The 15,568-nt window shown below is 38.9% G+C and overlaps 1 protein-coding gene across 1 annotated transcript in view; it reads left to right on the top strand.

Annotated features, from left to right (window-relative positions):
- Positions 1-209: 209 nt before the first annotated feature.
- DPH6 (diphthamine biosynthesis 6) overlaps positions 210-15,568 on the top strand; it is a 2,556,557-nt gene continuing 2,541,198 nt past the window's right edge. Inside the window, exon 1 of the mRNA XM_044073989.1 lies at positions 210-384. Within this exon, the coding sequence (XP_043929924.1) occupies positions 362-384 (23 nt within the window). The 5' untranslated portion in view covers positions 210-361. The remainder of the gene's footprint in view (positions 385-15,568) is intronic.

Below are 15,568 nucleotides of genomic sequence, written 5' to 3' on the forward strand. Positions count from 1 at the left end.
CTGCTGGCTTTGTATATCTTGCTTCCATGAGCACGTTGTAGAACCCCGTAAACAATTGTATATCAACACCATAATTTGCAACACACTTCTCTACCCGTATTTGAAAATTATGTTTGACCTAAAACGTTATACCGAAATTTCTCTTTTGCCCTTTTATGCTGGCAGATAGTTGAACACCACAATTGGGTGGAAATGGGGCCTATTGAGGAGGACCCAAAAGCTTCGTATTTGAATGGACTGGACTGCTTAAGCTTTGCACTAAGCAGCAGCATGTTCTATTCGTGTTTAGCATTCCTAGTAGTAAATGATTGCTAATATATCAGTTACAGTCTAAAAACATAAACCTTGTGTATTCTTCAGAATGAAAGTAGTAGCATTAATAAGGTAATGAAAGTTATAATAATTGTATTTAGTTACATCTATAGGTATGCAACTTTTATACTTAAATTGTACAATTTCCCATTTGTTTTGAGTGCTAGGGTTGCCACCTAATCCACTTTACGCAGGACAGTCCCTATTGAGATACTTGTGTTCTGTGAACAAACAATTAAAAAAAACACGAAAATTGTAAATGTCCTGAGATTTTAAGACAAAAAAATCGTAAATTTCTTTAAGCAGTTGTATAAAACAATGCATTTGTATCTGTTAATGAAACAACTCAAATTCTACAGGAGTGAGATTTTATTCTGGCAAAAGTAAAGTCCAGTGTTTGCACTTGTCATGATTTGTCCCGCAAAGTATTGTTATAAACATGTCCCGCTTTGGCCACTTGAAAAGTTGGTAACCCTAGCACTTCTGTTTGTTGTCGGTGTACGTGCGTACGAAATAGCGGACGTAAGAAATGAGTTATTTTTACTTTGGTATTGTATTATTACTGTAATTAATAGCTCATAAGTTCAAAGTTCACAGACTATTCTTTGCACTGACTTGCGGTAGCTAACAGCAGTATTCAAATTACGAATTCATTCCTCACGTTATTAATAAACTCTTAAATGTTGAAGTATATTAGCATATTGCTGCTAATGGTTGAAGTATTGCTGTTATTTGAGGCAGGCAGCATCTGTGCTTGATGGTTATTAATGCTTGGAGTTGAAGAGAACAGTTCTGAACCTAATTTTGTTTAGCTTGTACCGAGAGGGAATACGTTCCAGACCGTCTGTGTACCTTTCAACTGTACAGATTTTCGCAGAATGTCCACATTTATAGCTCATATTTTTGGTCTACTCCTCATAAAATTTGTGGTTTTCTGGCAAATCACTAGGATAATCTGAGGACTGAAGTCACTAAATAATGACATACATTGGAGTTTCAGACTTCAAATCCTTCAGAAATAGTTCTAGCAACTTTCTAAGTGTATAATAGCAATATTTAAAATATGTCCCTATTTTTGGGTCTTTTGTCCAGATTTCTCACACTAAGAGGTTGATAGGTAGTTATTTAACATTAAAAACAATCATATCCTTAAGTTTTGTAATGGTAATGTAGGAAATGGACTGAAAGATAAAAATAAGGACAAAAAATCCAAATCAAGGACCATTGAGTATTAAAAATCATAGTACTGGCCTTAAAAAATAGCAGGTTGTATAGCGCACTTTTAACAATACAAGGCCTTCATATATACAACATTGATAGATAATGTTTGTATAAGTTTAGCTTATAAGGTGCGCAGCATACCTATAAACAGTTCTGACTTTATGAGCATCAGTATATGAAGAAAAGCAAGGTTAAATCAGAGAACAAAACAAAAAAAATCATAACTGTTGAAAAACATGCACTTTTTAAATAGTTCATTTTTTACACAGATGGTTAGTTAGTGTAAATATCTGATGGTGCTGGTTATTAAGGACATGTAGTAGTCAGTGTGCCCTGCATGTTTCATGTGACTATAACATCCATGGTGCAGGCATCACGCTTTGTGGGTGTTTGACATGTCATGTTTCATAATCTTCTACCAGCCACTGTCATGTTACTAGTGTCTGGACATCAGTAGATGAAGCAGAGCAAGGCAAAATCAGAGAACAGCAACAACAACAAAATTATAACTATTGAAAGATATGCACTTTTTAAATATTTTATTCTTTACACAGAATGCCTTCAATGTTAAAGGTTGAGGGTTGGTATAATGGTTAAGGTGTTTATCTCACAAATATTAGGTACTGGGTTTGATTCTCATAGGTTCATGGCTAAGTGTGTAGCACTGTGCAGATTACCTACAAATCTTTATGAGCATTGCATGAAGAGTAAGATTGTTGCTGTAATTTAGTGACTTTAATTGCCATTCAGCAAAATATGAAATAATGTAAAAAAATGATAAGTTACTGTGACATTTGTGCACATAATGGTGCAACTGTCTACTTATTCTGGCCTATTACAAGGCTGGGATTTAAATATGGTCTGATTTCATACCCCCCAACCCCCTGCCAACTTGTCTATATCTGAAAGTTTTTGGTTACTGTTGCCATGGCTATAGTGCAATGTTGAGCCTACATTGAGTGACTAATAGAGGACAGTTTATTCAGTGAATTTATATCGGAAGTGCAATGTGAAAAGTTTGCAAGGAGCTGTTAATTCTACTGCTGATGACACAACTCCCAAGTCTTTGTTAGGTAGAATGGTGATGAAAACTGATGGCTCTTGCTGAGAAGAAACAAGTCCTGGGGTAGGTAGCACAAGGCTGTATAGGTGTTAGCTGCACAAACACCCTGGGATGTGTAAAGTCTCAGTCCATGCATTTTACATATGATATTATGTTTGGACCTTTTAGCTCTTTAGAAAAAAAGTATGTATTTTTAGTTGACTTTAATTTTCAGACAAAAAGAAAAGAAGATAGGTTTGCAGTATGTAATATTCACTTTACAGCCTGCATTATTCTCTGCTGTATTCCTTCATTTTTCACATGCAGAAACATGCCTGTGGGGAGGTTTCCTTTTTTTTTTTTTGCTGACCATTTTAAAATGTCAAAATCAGTTTATTCCCCCTCCCTCCCACCTCCAGCCACACAATTAGAAACAGTATGCTGTACCACTTTAAAGCTTTGAGAAAGTGTCTTTTAGCATGAACTCAACTTGCAGTTGTGTCTTAACCTTTCCATAGAGAAATGCATTAACCACAGCATTTTATAATGGACTACCTAAATGGGAAGTCTTGTAATGTGATTTGACATGTTGCAGATATCTGTGGTGATTTTAAAACAGCACATATGTATGTGTTTCTGTTTGTGTACCCACATAATTTGTATAAGATTTCAAGCAGCAGAAAAAAAATGGCTTTATTCAAGAGAACATAAAAAAAATAAAAAAACTTTGCCAAAATAGAAAAATATAGCAACAAGCATGTTACTTAGGAATCTGGACTAAGGCCACTTTAGCAGCAGTGCTTATTCAAGGTGCAAGCGCAAGTTGGCAGTTCTTTATTGCACCTTTTAGTTAAACAGTACTCGGTGAAAGAGAAAAAAAATTACGAGTGTCACACAAGATAGGAAGTTCGAAGTTTCTTTCAGGACTTCCAGTAGTGGAACATACAGTCTTTTGTCTATATTCTTCTGGATGGTATTCCAAAATTCCAGAAAAAAATTACCCTCCAGCTTCTCTGATCAGGCAATTCTGGGTCTCAGCTACCAGGCATTTCACTGGGCAACTGCCTCAGCCTCAGTATGTGCCTGTCCTATACAATGATGCTCTATATTCCTTTACATTGAGGATCTCACTACTATGTCATACTGCCATTCTCCTGGCTTTAAAAAGGCATGAGAGAGCATCTGATGCCTATTAACTGGGACTCAGGTGTCTTGCTTTAAAGAGTCAAGTTACTAATTTTTAGTTTCTATATGTGTTTTTCATACAAAAACTTTTATTCTTCCTGTACCAAATACTCTAATTAATATTGCACTCAGTCCTGGCTTGCTACCTGTCCTTACCTATGCTGCCTACTTGTCCCTACCTGTTAGGCATTCTTGGTGGACCCACCTTGGTATATTACAATGTATCACACACACTCATATGCACATGATCCCCACACTTTATTCTGGCCCATTTTGCCAGGCAGATGTTAAGAAATATGGACCACTGTTTGTTCTGCACTGTATTGCTACAAATTTTGACATTTGGAAGGGAAGTTGTACTGTGGTGTAATCATGTGTGTGTGTGTAGGGGCGGGGGGGGGGGGGGTTCCATCCATTAATACTCTTCTGAAACAGATTCATGTGAGTTAGGAAGTCTAGATAAACCTGAAGACGGATTCACATGGGTTAGGAAATTTAGATAAACTTGAAAATAATTTCCATCAAAAAGAGTATTCAGAGTTTGTCTCCATGTCTCTGAATGCTGATGAATCGATACTTTGTCAGTTAAAGTACGTTTGTTCAAATTTCTGTAACGTGAAGCTAATACTGGTTAGGATATCTATTCTGTTTACTAAATATGCACTATATATATGGAAGCAGAATATAGTACCATTGATGAGAAGTCCGACAATAATTGAGTCATTCCTTTGTTTTCCATTACTAAAATGGTCATCAGTGAGCTAGAACCTCTCGACAAATATGGGCATAATGCAGAGAATCAACAATACATGACAGGATGTGTACACATCCACTTACTCCTCTGAACAGCTTGGATAATCAACATTTGGTCCATCTCCATGTCTTTGCAATAAAGGGAGGAAACTGGAACATCTGGCAAAACTCCATGTGGATACAGAGAGGGCATAGACAGTCATAGGATCATAGGAAGTTACTAGGCTATTGGCCCTGAGGCCCCAGTCTACAAAGAAGGCACTACAGCCGATAACTGAACCGCAGAACTCTAGACTGAGGTAGCAATGCTATCTTCTGCAGTACTGTGCCACCCAGCAGAATTATTTGCATAACAGTAATAGGACATTACATATACATTTTATTTTACCATTATTAGTGAGCTAACCTTAATTTCTTTATCTTATATCATGTAATTAGGCCTTCTCATTTGAATTTTTTCTGTGTATACAAGGCAGTAGTCCCACTTATGGATTTTTTTAGCTAGATATCCTATCATCTAACTAACAGTTGGTGCAGAGGTTGAGGTTGGGAGCTGTGGCTCCTGTGGTACAAGGTTTGATTCTGCTCTCATTTGCATGCCATGTGACCTTGACTGAGTCAATTAATGAGGCATTGCAGTCAGAGTGCCCCTAAAAAGGAACTCTGTGTCTTGTGGACCTACCTGGTTAACACACAAGATATTTATTATTATTATGTTGGATTTCAGAATGACCAGATGAAATGTAGTAAAACTGGTCCAGAAAATAGTTTGTTTTGTTGCTGTTTGTAAATGTAAATTGAAACATTAAGCTATTGTTATGATGCCAATGTTTATGTGAACATTTGCTCTAGATGATTGTCACTGGTGATGTGATACCCTGGCCCCATGTGCAAAACTGGGAAAAAGGTGGTTCTGGATGGCTGGATGATGTCAATCTATTGTAGTATATGACACCTGCTAATGTGTGGCTGTTATTTCTCTCTCCTTTGTTGCTTGCATAACCTTCTACCATTATGCTGTCCAAAGCTGGAGTAAGTGTGTTTTTTTTAGAAATGAAAAAGCATCAGGAATTCTGGCTGGAAATTAAAAATCTGCATTTTTAGCTGCAGAGTAAATCATACTATACTTTACTAGTTGTTGTGTAATACATATTGCTACTGTTTCCATTGAAATCTGCAATAATTGCTGTAAAATATTATGGTGTATAATGTAGCAGCTTTCAGTTTCTGCCCTATTTGCTGCTAGTAGTTTGCAGCAAGGTATTCACCCATATAGCTGTGTGTCTGTACTTCCATTTCTGCCTGTTTTTCTATTTTATTGCTCACTGTTGTGCATGCAGAATGAGACATATATACTTACTTATTTGCCAGCTCAAGGAAGCAGCATAGTGATGTTGTCATGGGAACAGTTCTTCAGAGTTCCTTCATGTTTCTTATGAACTCTAAAAAAAAAAAAAAAAAAAGATTTCTGTATGATTGTTTTTGCAACGTTGGTAATGTTTCTTATGTGTGAAAGTAGTAAACACAGTTGCCTATTGTTGTAACTCACTTAAGCAATATGTAGTGATGGAGAGGTGGTATCACAGTGTTTAATCATGCTGACATCACTTAACCCTGATTGTTGACAGAGTGGTTTAAAAAAGTATTGCCCACTCCCATCATTAAATGTTGCCATCTATGCAGTATTTTAATTTTTAACATTTTGTTTAAAACAATTAGTTGCTTTGATGGAACTTTTTTATCTTGGTGTTCTTTCTGAAAAGTATAGAAATACAGTGTGAAGTGTTTGTAGTTTTGCGACAAAGTATTGAAACTGTGTAGAGATTTTTTTATTAATTTAATTTGGTCTTATTTGTACTTTGCTGGCATCTCTTCCCATTGAAAAAATGGAGTTTTAACAATAGTGTTAAATCACATTTCCAGTGCTTTGAGTTGGCTGATTTCTGATAACAGTGTATAGTATGGTTTCATCTGCTGTCATTCCGGAATGGTCTGTATCATAGTTGCATGCAAAGGTTGCCTAATTTTTAGGTTTGGTTAGTGTGGTCATTCAAAACACACATTTTGTCAGAATTTCCTGTTTTTATCATATTACGTTTTTTCTTTCTTTTCAACTTATAGTACTTTTTGAAGCATTTTAAGATACAGAAGGTGGTTGAGCTGTTTGAAACTGTAACAAGATTCTGGTGGACCAGGTAACAGCTAATGATAGTCATCATCTTCTTTTGGCTGTTCCTGTTAAGGGTCGCCACAGCGGATCATCTGTTTCCATTTCTTCCTGTCCTCTGCATCTTACTCTGTCACACCAACCACCTGCATGTCCTCTCTCACCACATCCATAAACCTTATAGTAGGCCTTCCTCTTTTCCTGTTACCTGGTAGCTTCATCCTTAGCATATTTTTCCCAATATACTCAGCATCCCTCCTCAGCACATGTCCAAACCCACGTAATCTTGCCTCTCTGGATTTCTCTCCAAACCTTCCAACCTAGGCTGACCCTCTAATATACTTATTCCTAATCTTGTCCACCCTCGTCAAACCCAGTGCAAATCTTAACATCTTTAACTCTGCCACATCCAGCTCTAACTCCTGCCTTTTTGTAAATGCCACTGTCTCCAACCCATATAACATAGCTGGTCTCACTACCCTCTTGTAGACTTTCCTTTTCACTCTTACTGGTACTTGTCTGTCACAAATCACTCCTGACACTCTTCTCCACCCACTCCATCCTGCCTGTACTCTCTTCTTCACCTCTCTTCCACACTAAACATTACTCTGAACTATTGATCCCAAGGATTTAAACTCATCCACCTTCGCCACCTCTACTCCTTGCATCCTCACCATTCCCCTATCCTTCCTCTCATTCACACACATATATTCTGTCTTAGTCCTGCTTACCTTCATTCCTCTTCTCTCTAGAGCATATCTCCATCTCTCCAGGGTCTCCTCCACCTGTTCCCTACTCTCACTACAGATCACAATGTCATCCGCAAACATCATAGTCCACGGGGACTCCTGTCTGATCTCATCTGTCAACCTGTCCATCACCATTGCAAGTAAGAAAGAGCTCAGAGCTGATCCTTGATGTAATCCCACCTCCACCTTAAACGGAGCTGTCACTCCCACCGCAGACCTCACCGCTGTCACACTACCCTTGTACACATCACTACATACTTCTCTGACACTCCCGACTTCCTCATACAATACCACAACTCCTCTCTAGGCACCCTGTCATATGCTTTCTCTAAGTCTACAAAAACACAATGCAACTCCTTCTGACCTTCTCTGTACTTCTCCATCAACACTCTCAGAGCAAACATCGCATCTGTAGTGCTCTTTCCCAGCATGAAACCATACTGCTGATCACTAATCATCACATCCCTTCTTAACCTAGCTTCCACTACTCTTTCCCATAACTTCATGCTGTGACTCAATTTAGTCCCTCTGTAGTTACTACAGCTCTGCACATCACCCTTATTCTTAAAAAATCGGTACCAAAACACTTTTTCTTCATTCCTCAGGCATCCTCTCACTTTCCAAGATTTCATTAAACAATCTGGTTAAAAACTCCACTGCCATTTTACCTAAACACCTCCATGCTTCCGCAGGTATGTCATCTGGACCAACAGCCTTTCCATTCTTCATCCTCTTTATAGCTATCCTTACTTCCTCCTTGCTAATCCATTGCACTTCATGATTCACTATCCGCACATCATCCAACCTTCTCTCCCTCTCATTCTCTTTATTCATCAACCCCTCAAAGTACTCTTTCCATCTGCTTAACACACTCTCCTTGCTTGTGAGTATGTTTCCCTCATTACTCTTTATCACCTTTACCTGCTGCACATCTTTCCTAGCTCGGTCCCTCTGTCTAGCCAATCGGTACAGGTCCTTTTCTCCCTCCTTAGTGTCCAGCCTTTCATACAACACTTCATATGCCTTATCCTTAGCCACATCTCTCTTTGCTATGCACCTCATCTCCTTATACTTCTGTCTACTTTCTTCATCTCTCTGACAATCCTACTTCTTCTTTGCCAACCTCTTTCTCTATATCCTCTCCTGTACTTCCTCATTCCACCACCATGTCTCCTTGTCGTCCTTCCTCTTTCCAGATGTCATACAAAGCACCTTTCTAGTCATCTCCCTTACTAGCTCTGCTGTAGTTACCCAGCTGTTTGGTAACTCTTCACTGCCACCCAGTGCCTGTCTTAACTCTTCCCTGAACTCCACCTCACAATTACCCTTTTTCATTTTCCACCGTTTGATCCTTGTTGCTGCCCTCACACTCCTCCTCCTCTTCTTGATCACCAACGTCATCCTACAAACCACCATCCTATGCTGCCTAACTACACTTTCCCCGTTCACCACTTTACAGTCTCCAATCTCCGTCAAACTGGCCCTCCTACATAAGATATAATCCACCTGTGTATCTTCCTCCACTCTTGTATGTGACCCTATGCTCCTCCCTCTTGTTAAAATACATATTTACCACAGCCATGTCTATCCTTTTCGCAAAATCCACTACCATATGACCTTCTGCATTCCTTTGCTTAACACCATAACTACCCATCACTTCCTCATCCTCTCTGTTCCATTCACCAACATGCCCATTGAAATCTGCTCCAATCACCACTCTCTCACCCTAATGACAATGATATGTTTTAAATCAGGCTGTTGATTTTGTTGGTACTCAAACCACCCCTTTCCTTTTACAGTTGTTGTTGTTGTTGTGTCTTTCGGCTTATCCCGGTTAGGGGTCGCCACAGCGGAACTCCGGTCCGCTAATGTTTGGTAGTGGATTTTTACGTGCTGAGTTACCAGCTCTGACGCACAACCTTCAACGAAGGCATGCCCATTCACGTATGCCTCCACAAAGAAAACGCTGTAGCTGAGAATTGAACGGGACAACATCTTGCTGTGAGGCGACAACGCTACCGCAGCACCACTACCAATTTTTATAATTAATGTGGTCCCACTGAAGATACAAGTCCAGTAGAATGAAGTTTGTGGATAAACAAGGTACTTACTTAAAAGTACAACTTCAGTAATAACTTTTTTTAAAGTACCATGTGAATTTGATATCTGTTTCATTTCTTATATAATTCTTTTGCAAATCTTCCCTGCAAAATCACATTTATGGCTTAACATTTACTTACACAGTCAGAACAGGAGTACAGTTCATTAATTCAGTATACTGTAAGTTAATCATTGTGTTTTTGTTTAATTTCTGTTTTTTTATATTAAATTCAGGAGTAATGTTATCACTCCACTTTTACTGTTAAATGTGCTACATTGCATGTGTTTTGCTAGTATCCATGCCTGCACTGTACTGCACAAAATGCTTTGCTTACCTATGTTTCGAAAGAGGGCCTTGCCTGGTGAGATTTAACCCAGTTAATGAAAATGCAAACAGCAAATAACTGCAAAGATAATTACATAAATGAAAGTGTGGCACAGATAGATACATTTCTTGTTGTTTGCTGCCATATCTGAAACCACCTAGCCTGTTGAACATTTATTGTCCTTATGACCTTTGATTATAATTAAAATAAAGAGATTATTACTTCCCTTTATTTTATCATAGCACGAACATATGTTGGTGACCATTACAAATATACTATGCAGTATATATTGAGAGATGATGTATTTCCTCACAGACAGCTATCATAAACCTTTTAGTTCAGCTACATTGGCTTCTAAAATTTATAATTTAGATGTCTAAGTTGTACCTGCTAGATAGGCAAAAATTAAAACATTAGATGTGCCCAATAATCTTTTTATAGAGTTCTATGAATAAATCTGGAAAAAAAATAATTCAGAGTGGTGCCATTAATTAAATGAGCAATGATGCTGTCTTTTTAATGTAAGCTTCATTATTTCTCTTCCAAAAATTTTTAACTTAATCTGTTACCTTGTGAATCACCTTCCCAGCTTATGATCTTAATTCAGCAAAATGTACCCTGAAGAAAGCATCATGAAATAATTTTAAAATGAGAAATATGTAATTGTGGTGTACAGCGTGATGAAGTATAATTCATTCTTGCATGAATGGCCATTCTGTCTGCCTACTTGGAGAAGATGCTGCTGTATTTCATAGTCTTCGCACCCTTGAAGCTGATATGTTTAATTTTAGCAGCTTTCCACATCTACTTTAAGCAGGCTTTTTTCTGCACTGTTGATCTGGTCAGTTTTCACTTTGATGCGTGGACCATGATAAAAAAAAAGATTAAAACAAAGAATTTGATACACATTCTGTTTTGATTTGAAGTAGCCCTTTACAGAGAAGGCAGCAATTGATGAATGTATCGAATTCATTCAGTATCAGTGAAGAAGCTTGCCTGCATTAAGTGTTATGAAATTTCTTATTTTTTTTTAGATTACTTTTTGTTATGCCCTTAAAAGACAAGCTTTGCAAGGTGTGCTTTTTAACAAAGTTTAGAGGTATCAGAACTGCATGATTTCATATAGGAGTGTGTGCAGTTCACTTAAGCCTCTTGCTTTGGGGAAAATGTGAAGAATGTAGTAGCCATCAATTGTTTTAGGGTTAAATGGTTATCTTAGTGCTTAGAATGTTGACTATTGTGTTACCATGAGGTAACATTCATTTTATGTACCCAGAGATGAGTCAAAGGGGAAAAAAGGGGCTTGTAGTCATCTGCTGGATCTTCTATGCTTGAATCACTGTTGCTCATGCATAAGGGGTCAAGTTGGCAAGAGCTGTGTTTTCAGTTCATCAATTCACATATGAGCATGATTGTAGTGCTTGTATGTTACTGTTTAGTGGGTTGTCTGCTCTCCCATAATGTTGGAGAAGAATCATGAAAGGTTTTGCACTGCCTGTCAGTGATCAGTCTTTATCTGATGTGTGACTACCTTGAATTGATAATAATAAGCTGTGGGGGGGGGGGGGGTTGAAGGGACACAGTCCCCCATGTGATGGTACAGGCAAACTTGAGCCTTATGTTTGTTAAACTGGATGATGTTATGATGAACCTAACTATGTATATAATGAAAATGTATGTACTGGAACTTCCATGTATTAGTTGTGATGAACTACTGTGATGCAAGCTCTGATGTGTCGGGGAGCTGCAGTGGATGCAAAAAAATGTGCCATTGCATTATTTGGTGTATTAGCTGAGTTTATTATTGAAAGCAACATTTCTAAGATGGCATAAATGACATAAGTCGTCATGGTATTTTTGGTATGAAGTCAGGTATCAGTTTGGTGCAAAGTAAAATAAAGCAAGTTGAGAAAATCTAACTAAATGCAGTTACTAATACTTTTGAACTATATAAATATGAAAAATGAGCCTTTACCATTAACAGGATTCTGTAATGGTTGGCCAGAATAATATAAGGCTTGCAGTTTACAAATCTGAGAAAGGATAAAACAGATGTCAGTCATCTATTGTGCAGACTCCTGTATATTAATATTTCCTTCGTTTTTTGATTCTGACATTTTTTATTAGTTTTGGCATTCTGCATCTTACTGCATTCCAAGCAGTTTTGGTTTCTGTATGGATATACTAACTAGCTTGCCTATGCATATAGTAAATCAGACCGATAGGCCAGACCGATCCTTAGTTTCTAGGTGACGTGCGTTTTAGCATTTTGACATTGCTCTGCAATTTTCTTTTCATTTTTGCTCATATCTGAGCATTTAAAATAGGCTACCTTACTGGACTGGTTTCTATTCTTGGCCACATAGGAACATTTTAATAGATTATGCTATGCCAAAGGTGTTAGCATTGCCGCCTCACAGCAAGAGGTTTTCCGGTTCGATCCTCGGCTGGGGTGCCTTCTGTGCGGAGTCTGCATGTCCTCCCTGTGGTCGCGTGGGTTTCTTCCGGGTGCTCCGGTTTCCTCCCACATCCCAAAGACATGCTGCAGGTGGATTGGACACTCTAAATTGGCCCTAGGTGTGCGTGTGAGTGTGCCTTCTGTGGAAGGTTGGGCGCCGGGCTGGCAACTCGACACCGTAAAACTCCACTGCCATTCAATGTGCGGACAGGTGATCCGCTGTGGCGACCCCTAACCGGGATAAAGCCGAAAGAAGAAGAAGATGCTATGCCAAAGGTGAGTAAAGAAAGTTCAGGTATTGTAACATTTTCCAGTCCTGTTAATTCTGGGTCTGTCAGTTTCATTATCAAGTGCCTTTGATTTATGAAAATGCAACATGTTCTTAGGTAAAGTGCTGTAAACGAGCAACCAGCTAGAGTACTAAGACTGCTAAACTGCCTCTTTCTCTTGCATACCAGCTGCACCTTCATAAAGCTCTGTGTGAACAGAGAGCAAGAGTAAGCAAAGGACGGGAAAGTAGGGCTACACTGAGAGCTTGCCACCTGCATGCAAACTGTTATGCAAATTGCATTTTTCACAACAGTGTTTTTAGACTCAAGGTTGTCCTTTTGAGAGATAATGTGCTTCAGGTATTTTCAGTTTCAGATGTTTGGCTTTCCTGTCTTGAAATTCATTGAAGAGTGATTCAGTCTGATATAGGTCCATATTTGTGACATGCATGTGCTTATTACCTCATTCTAGCTTTGCAACCACTGTGTACTATTTTACCCAATTTAACTGCACTTTAACATCAGTCCCGCTCCTGAATAGAGTCCATCAAGGATCAGTTTTGGCACCTGTCCTTTTCTCCAGCTACATTAACTACTGGATTTATGGAACCTTCTGACTTCCTTCATGCCAGTAATATGGCTTTATTTTGCTTCAGCTATTCTCTGTCCTCTCTTAATCTTGAACTGCGTAGACTTTCAGGACCAGACAAAAAATTCTGTACTCTTTCCAGACCATGGCAAATCCAAAATAATACCTCAATCAAAAATGTTACCACATTCAAATATTTAGGCATTTGGTTAGCCCCATTTTGAACTTTCATCTCCTTCTGGCAAACTCACACAGAAAATCCAACACTGTCTTATTCTGGGCTAATAAAATATCCTAATTTATTTCCATAGCCATTGGGAATGCCATAGACAAAGGTATCCTACTAGTTCAGCTGGAACATAGCCTCCCTCCCATTGCAGCAGCCTACAATCAAAATACAGCTGCCACTCAAACCAGTACTAATGCTATAGGCAAGTTCATAATTTCTGTCCCCCTGAAATGAACACCACTGCAAGTCCATAGAAAAAAGCTAACTGGCTTCCTGTCAAACAACATGCTGACTTTCTGCTCACCTCACAACTATTCAAGCTGTTTGATAATGAGCCCTTATTCCCTTTGCCTCAAAATTATTCAAGCAAGTGCTATCTTATAATTTGAGAAGTCTTAACCACTCAGGTCCTATCCTGCAAACCAAACTTCATTAAAAAGACCATGCCCTCTTTCTCCTTGGCTTGGACTGAAATTATGGGAATGTATCCCAGTCTGCCTCAAAGATCACTGCTCCTATCCCGTATTCTGATAGCAGCTAAAGGCTCACTTCAAGTTGCAAGGTCACTGTAAGTGTTCTCCCACCCTGGTCATATAACTTATCTCATACCCTTCCTCTTTCCAGACAGCACAGCCACAAATCTCACACTTAAGTGTAAGTGCTATCACTGTTGATATATAAACCCATAATACTTCTTTCTGACCTAAGTCTCCTCAGTGTTATTCATTGTATTGACTGCATTTTTGTTACACATCTGTATAATGCTTTTTACATACTGCATTGTCCTTTGTCTTTCTCTTTGCATATATTGTCTTGTTTGTATGCATTTTGTCTTTGTATTCCAGTGCTGAGACTGCAATGGGGTCATTGGGATCAGTGTCCTACCTGGTCAATTAATTCAAAATATAATAAAAATAATCTTCTCAAAAGAAATTCAGTATAAATAGAGTGGCAACGCTGTTGGAAAAGGAGAGGTCAGATGAAGCAATAGTAGGTTAGGTATTTGTTGGAATGGAATGAAAAAGGTATATTAACTATAATTAGAAATCCACTATAATAAGTGTGGTTAGCAATAATTCATAAGGAAAAACTGGATTAAGTAGCTGGATTGTTGGTGTTATATCTAGTTTAAACAAACATGATTAAAGTAGAAGTGATATAATGTGGGCTTGTTGTATGTGACTAGTAGCAGTTATAGGTTCATAGGTTCATACTAGGCTATCTGCCCTAGGGCATTTATAAGCCTAGCCAGAATGTGTTTGGCTTTCGCCACCCATTTTAAATTTATTTTGCTATGCCCTTTTTCGAGGTTAGTATACTGTGCCTCTGTCTAACAGTGACACAGAAGTGATACCCGGGGTAAACCTACGATCTCCCATCCACTCATCAAGATTCCCCTTGAAGAGAGTCAGTGAGGGACTCTGCCTAACCTGGACTGGGATTTTATTCCAGAGTGAAGGGAGCCTCTGGGTTATGAATCTGTCCCTCCAGCATGTCCTATTTATTTCGGTGCTGAGGTTCAAGTCTCTCGAGCGGGTAGCTCGATGGGATTTGGATTTTCTGAGGTGCAGCATGTCCATTAATTCCGGGTTGGACATGGCTTTATACGTCAGGCACAGATCGCCTCTGAACAGGTGGTATGCCACTGAGTAGAGCTGGAGTTTCTTTAACCGGGCAGCATATGGCATCTGTTTGAGCCCTTTGATCCTCTTGGTGAGGTACTTTTGGGGTATTTCCAGTTGCTGCAGGTGTCTGGTAAGGTACATCCCAATGGGGCATTGTACTCAATTATGGGCCTGATGAGGGACGAGTAAAGAGGCACGATGACCTCCCTGATCTAGATGTGAATCCCTTCATGATTAGGTGGGCTATATAAAATGTTTTTCTAACCACTTTGGCCACGTGGTTGTCAAATGAGAGATTGCTATCAACTTGGGTCCCCAGGTCCCTAATTACTTCTTCTGTACTTAATGGATTACCACCTGTGTGGTAATTTGTGGGCACTTTGTTTTTGCCAAAGGGATGACTATACACTTTTGGCATTTAGCTTGAGGCCATGGCTCTGGCACCAGTTGTCTGTTTCTATGAGGCCCTTTTGGAGGATGCTTGTGTCGGCTGGAGAGTCGATTATGGCACCCAGCTTGCAGTCATCTGCGAACTTGGTCAGC

Source organism: Protopterus annectens, chromosome 6.part0 (genome assembly GCF_019279795.1).
Source record: "Protopterus annectens isolate FY-2018-M chromosome 6.part0, PAN1.0, whole genome shotgun sequence".
Taxonomy (NCBI): domain Eukaryota; kingdom Metazoa; phylum Chordata; order Ceratodontiformes; family Protopteridae; genus Protopterus; species Protopterus annectens.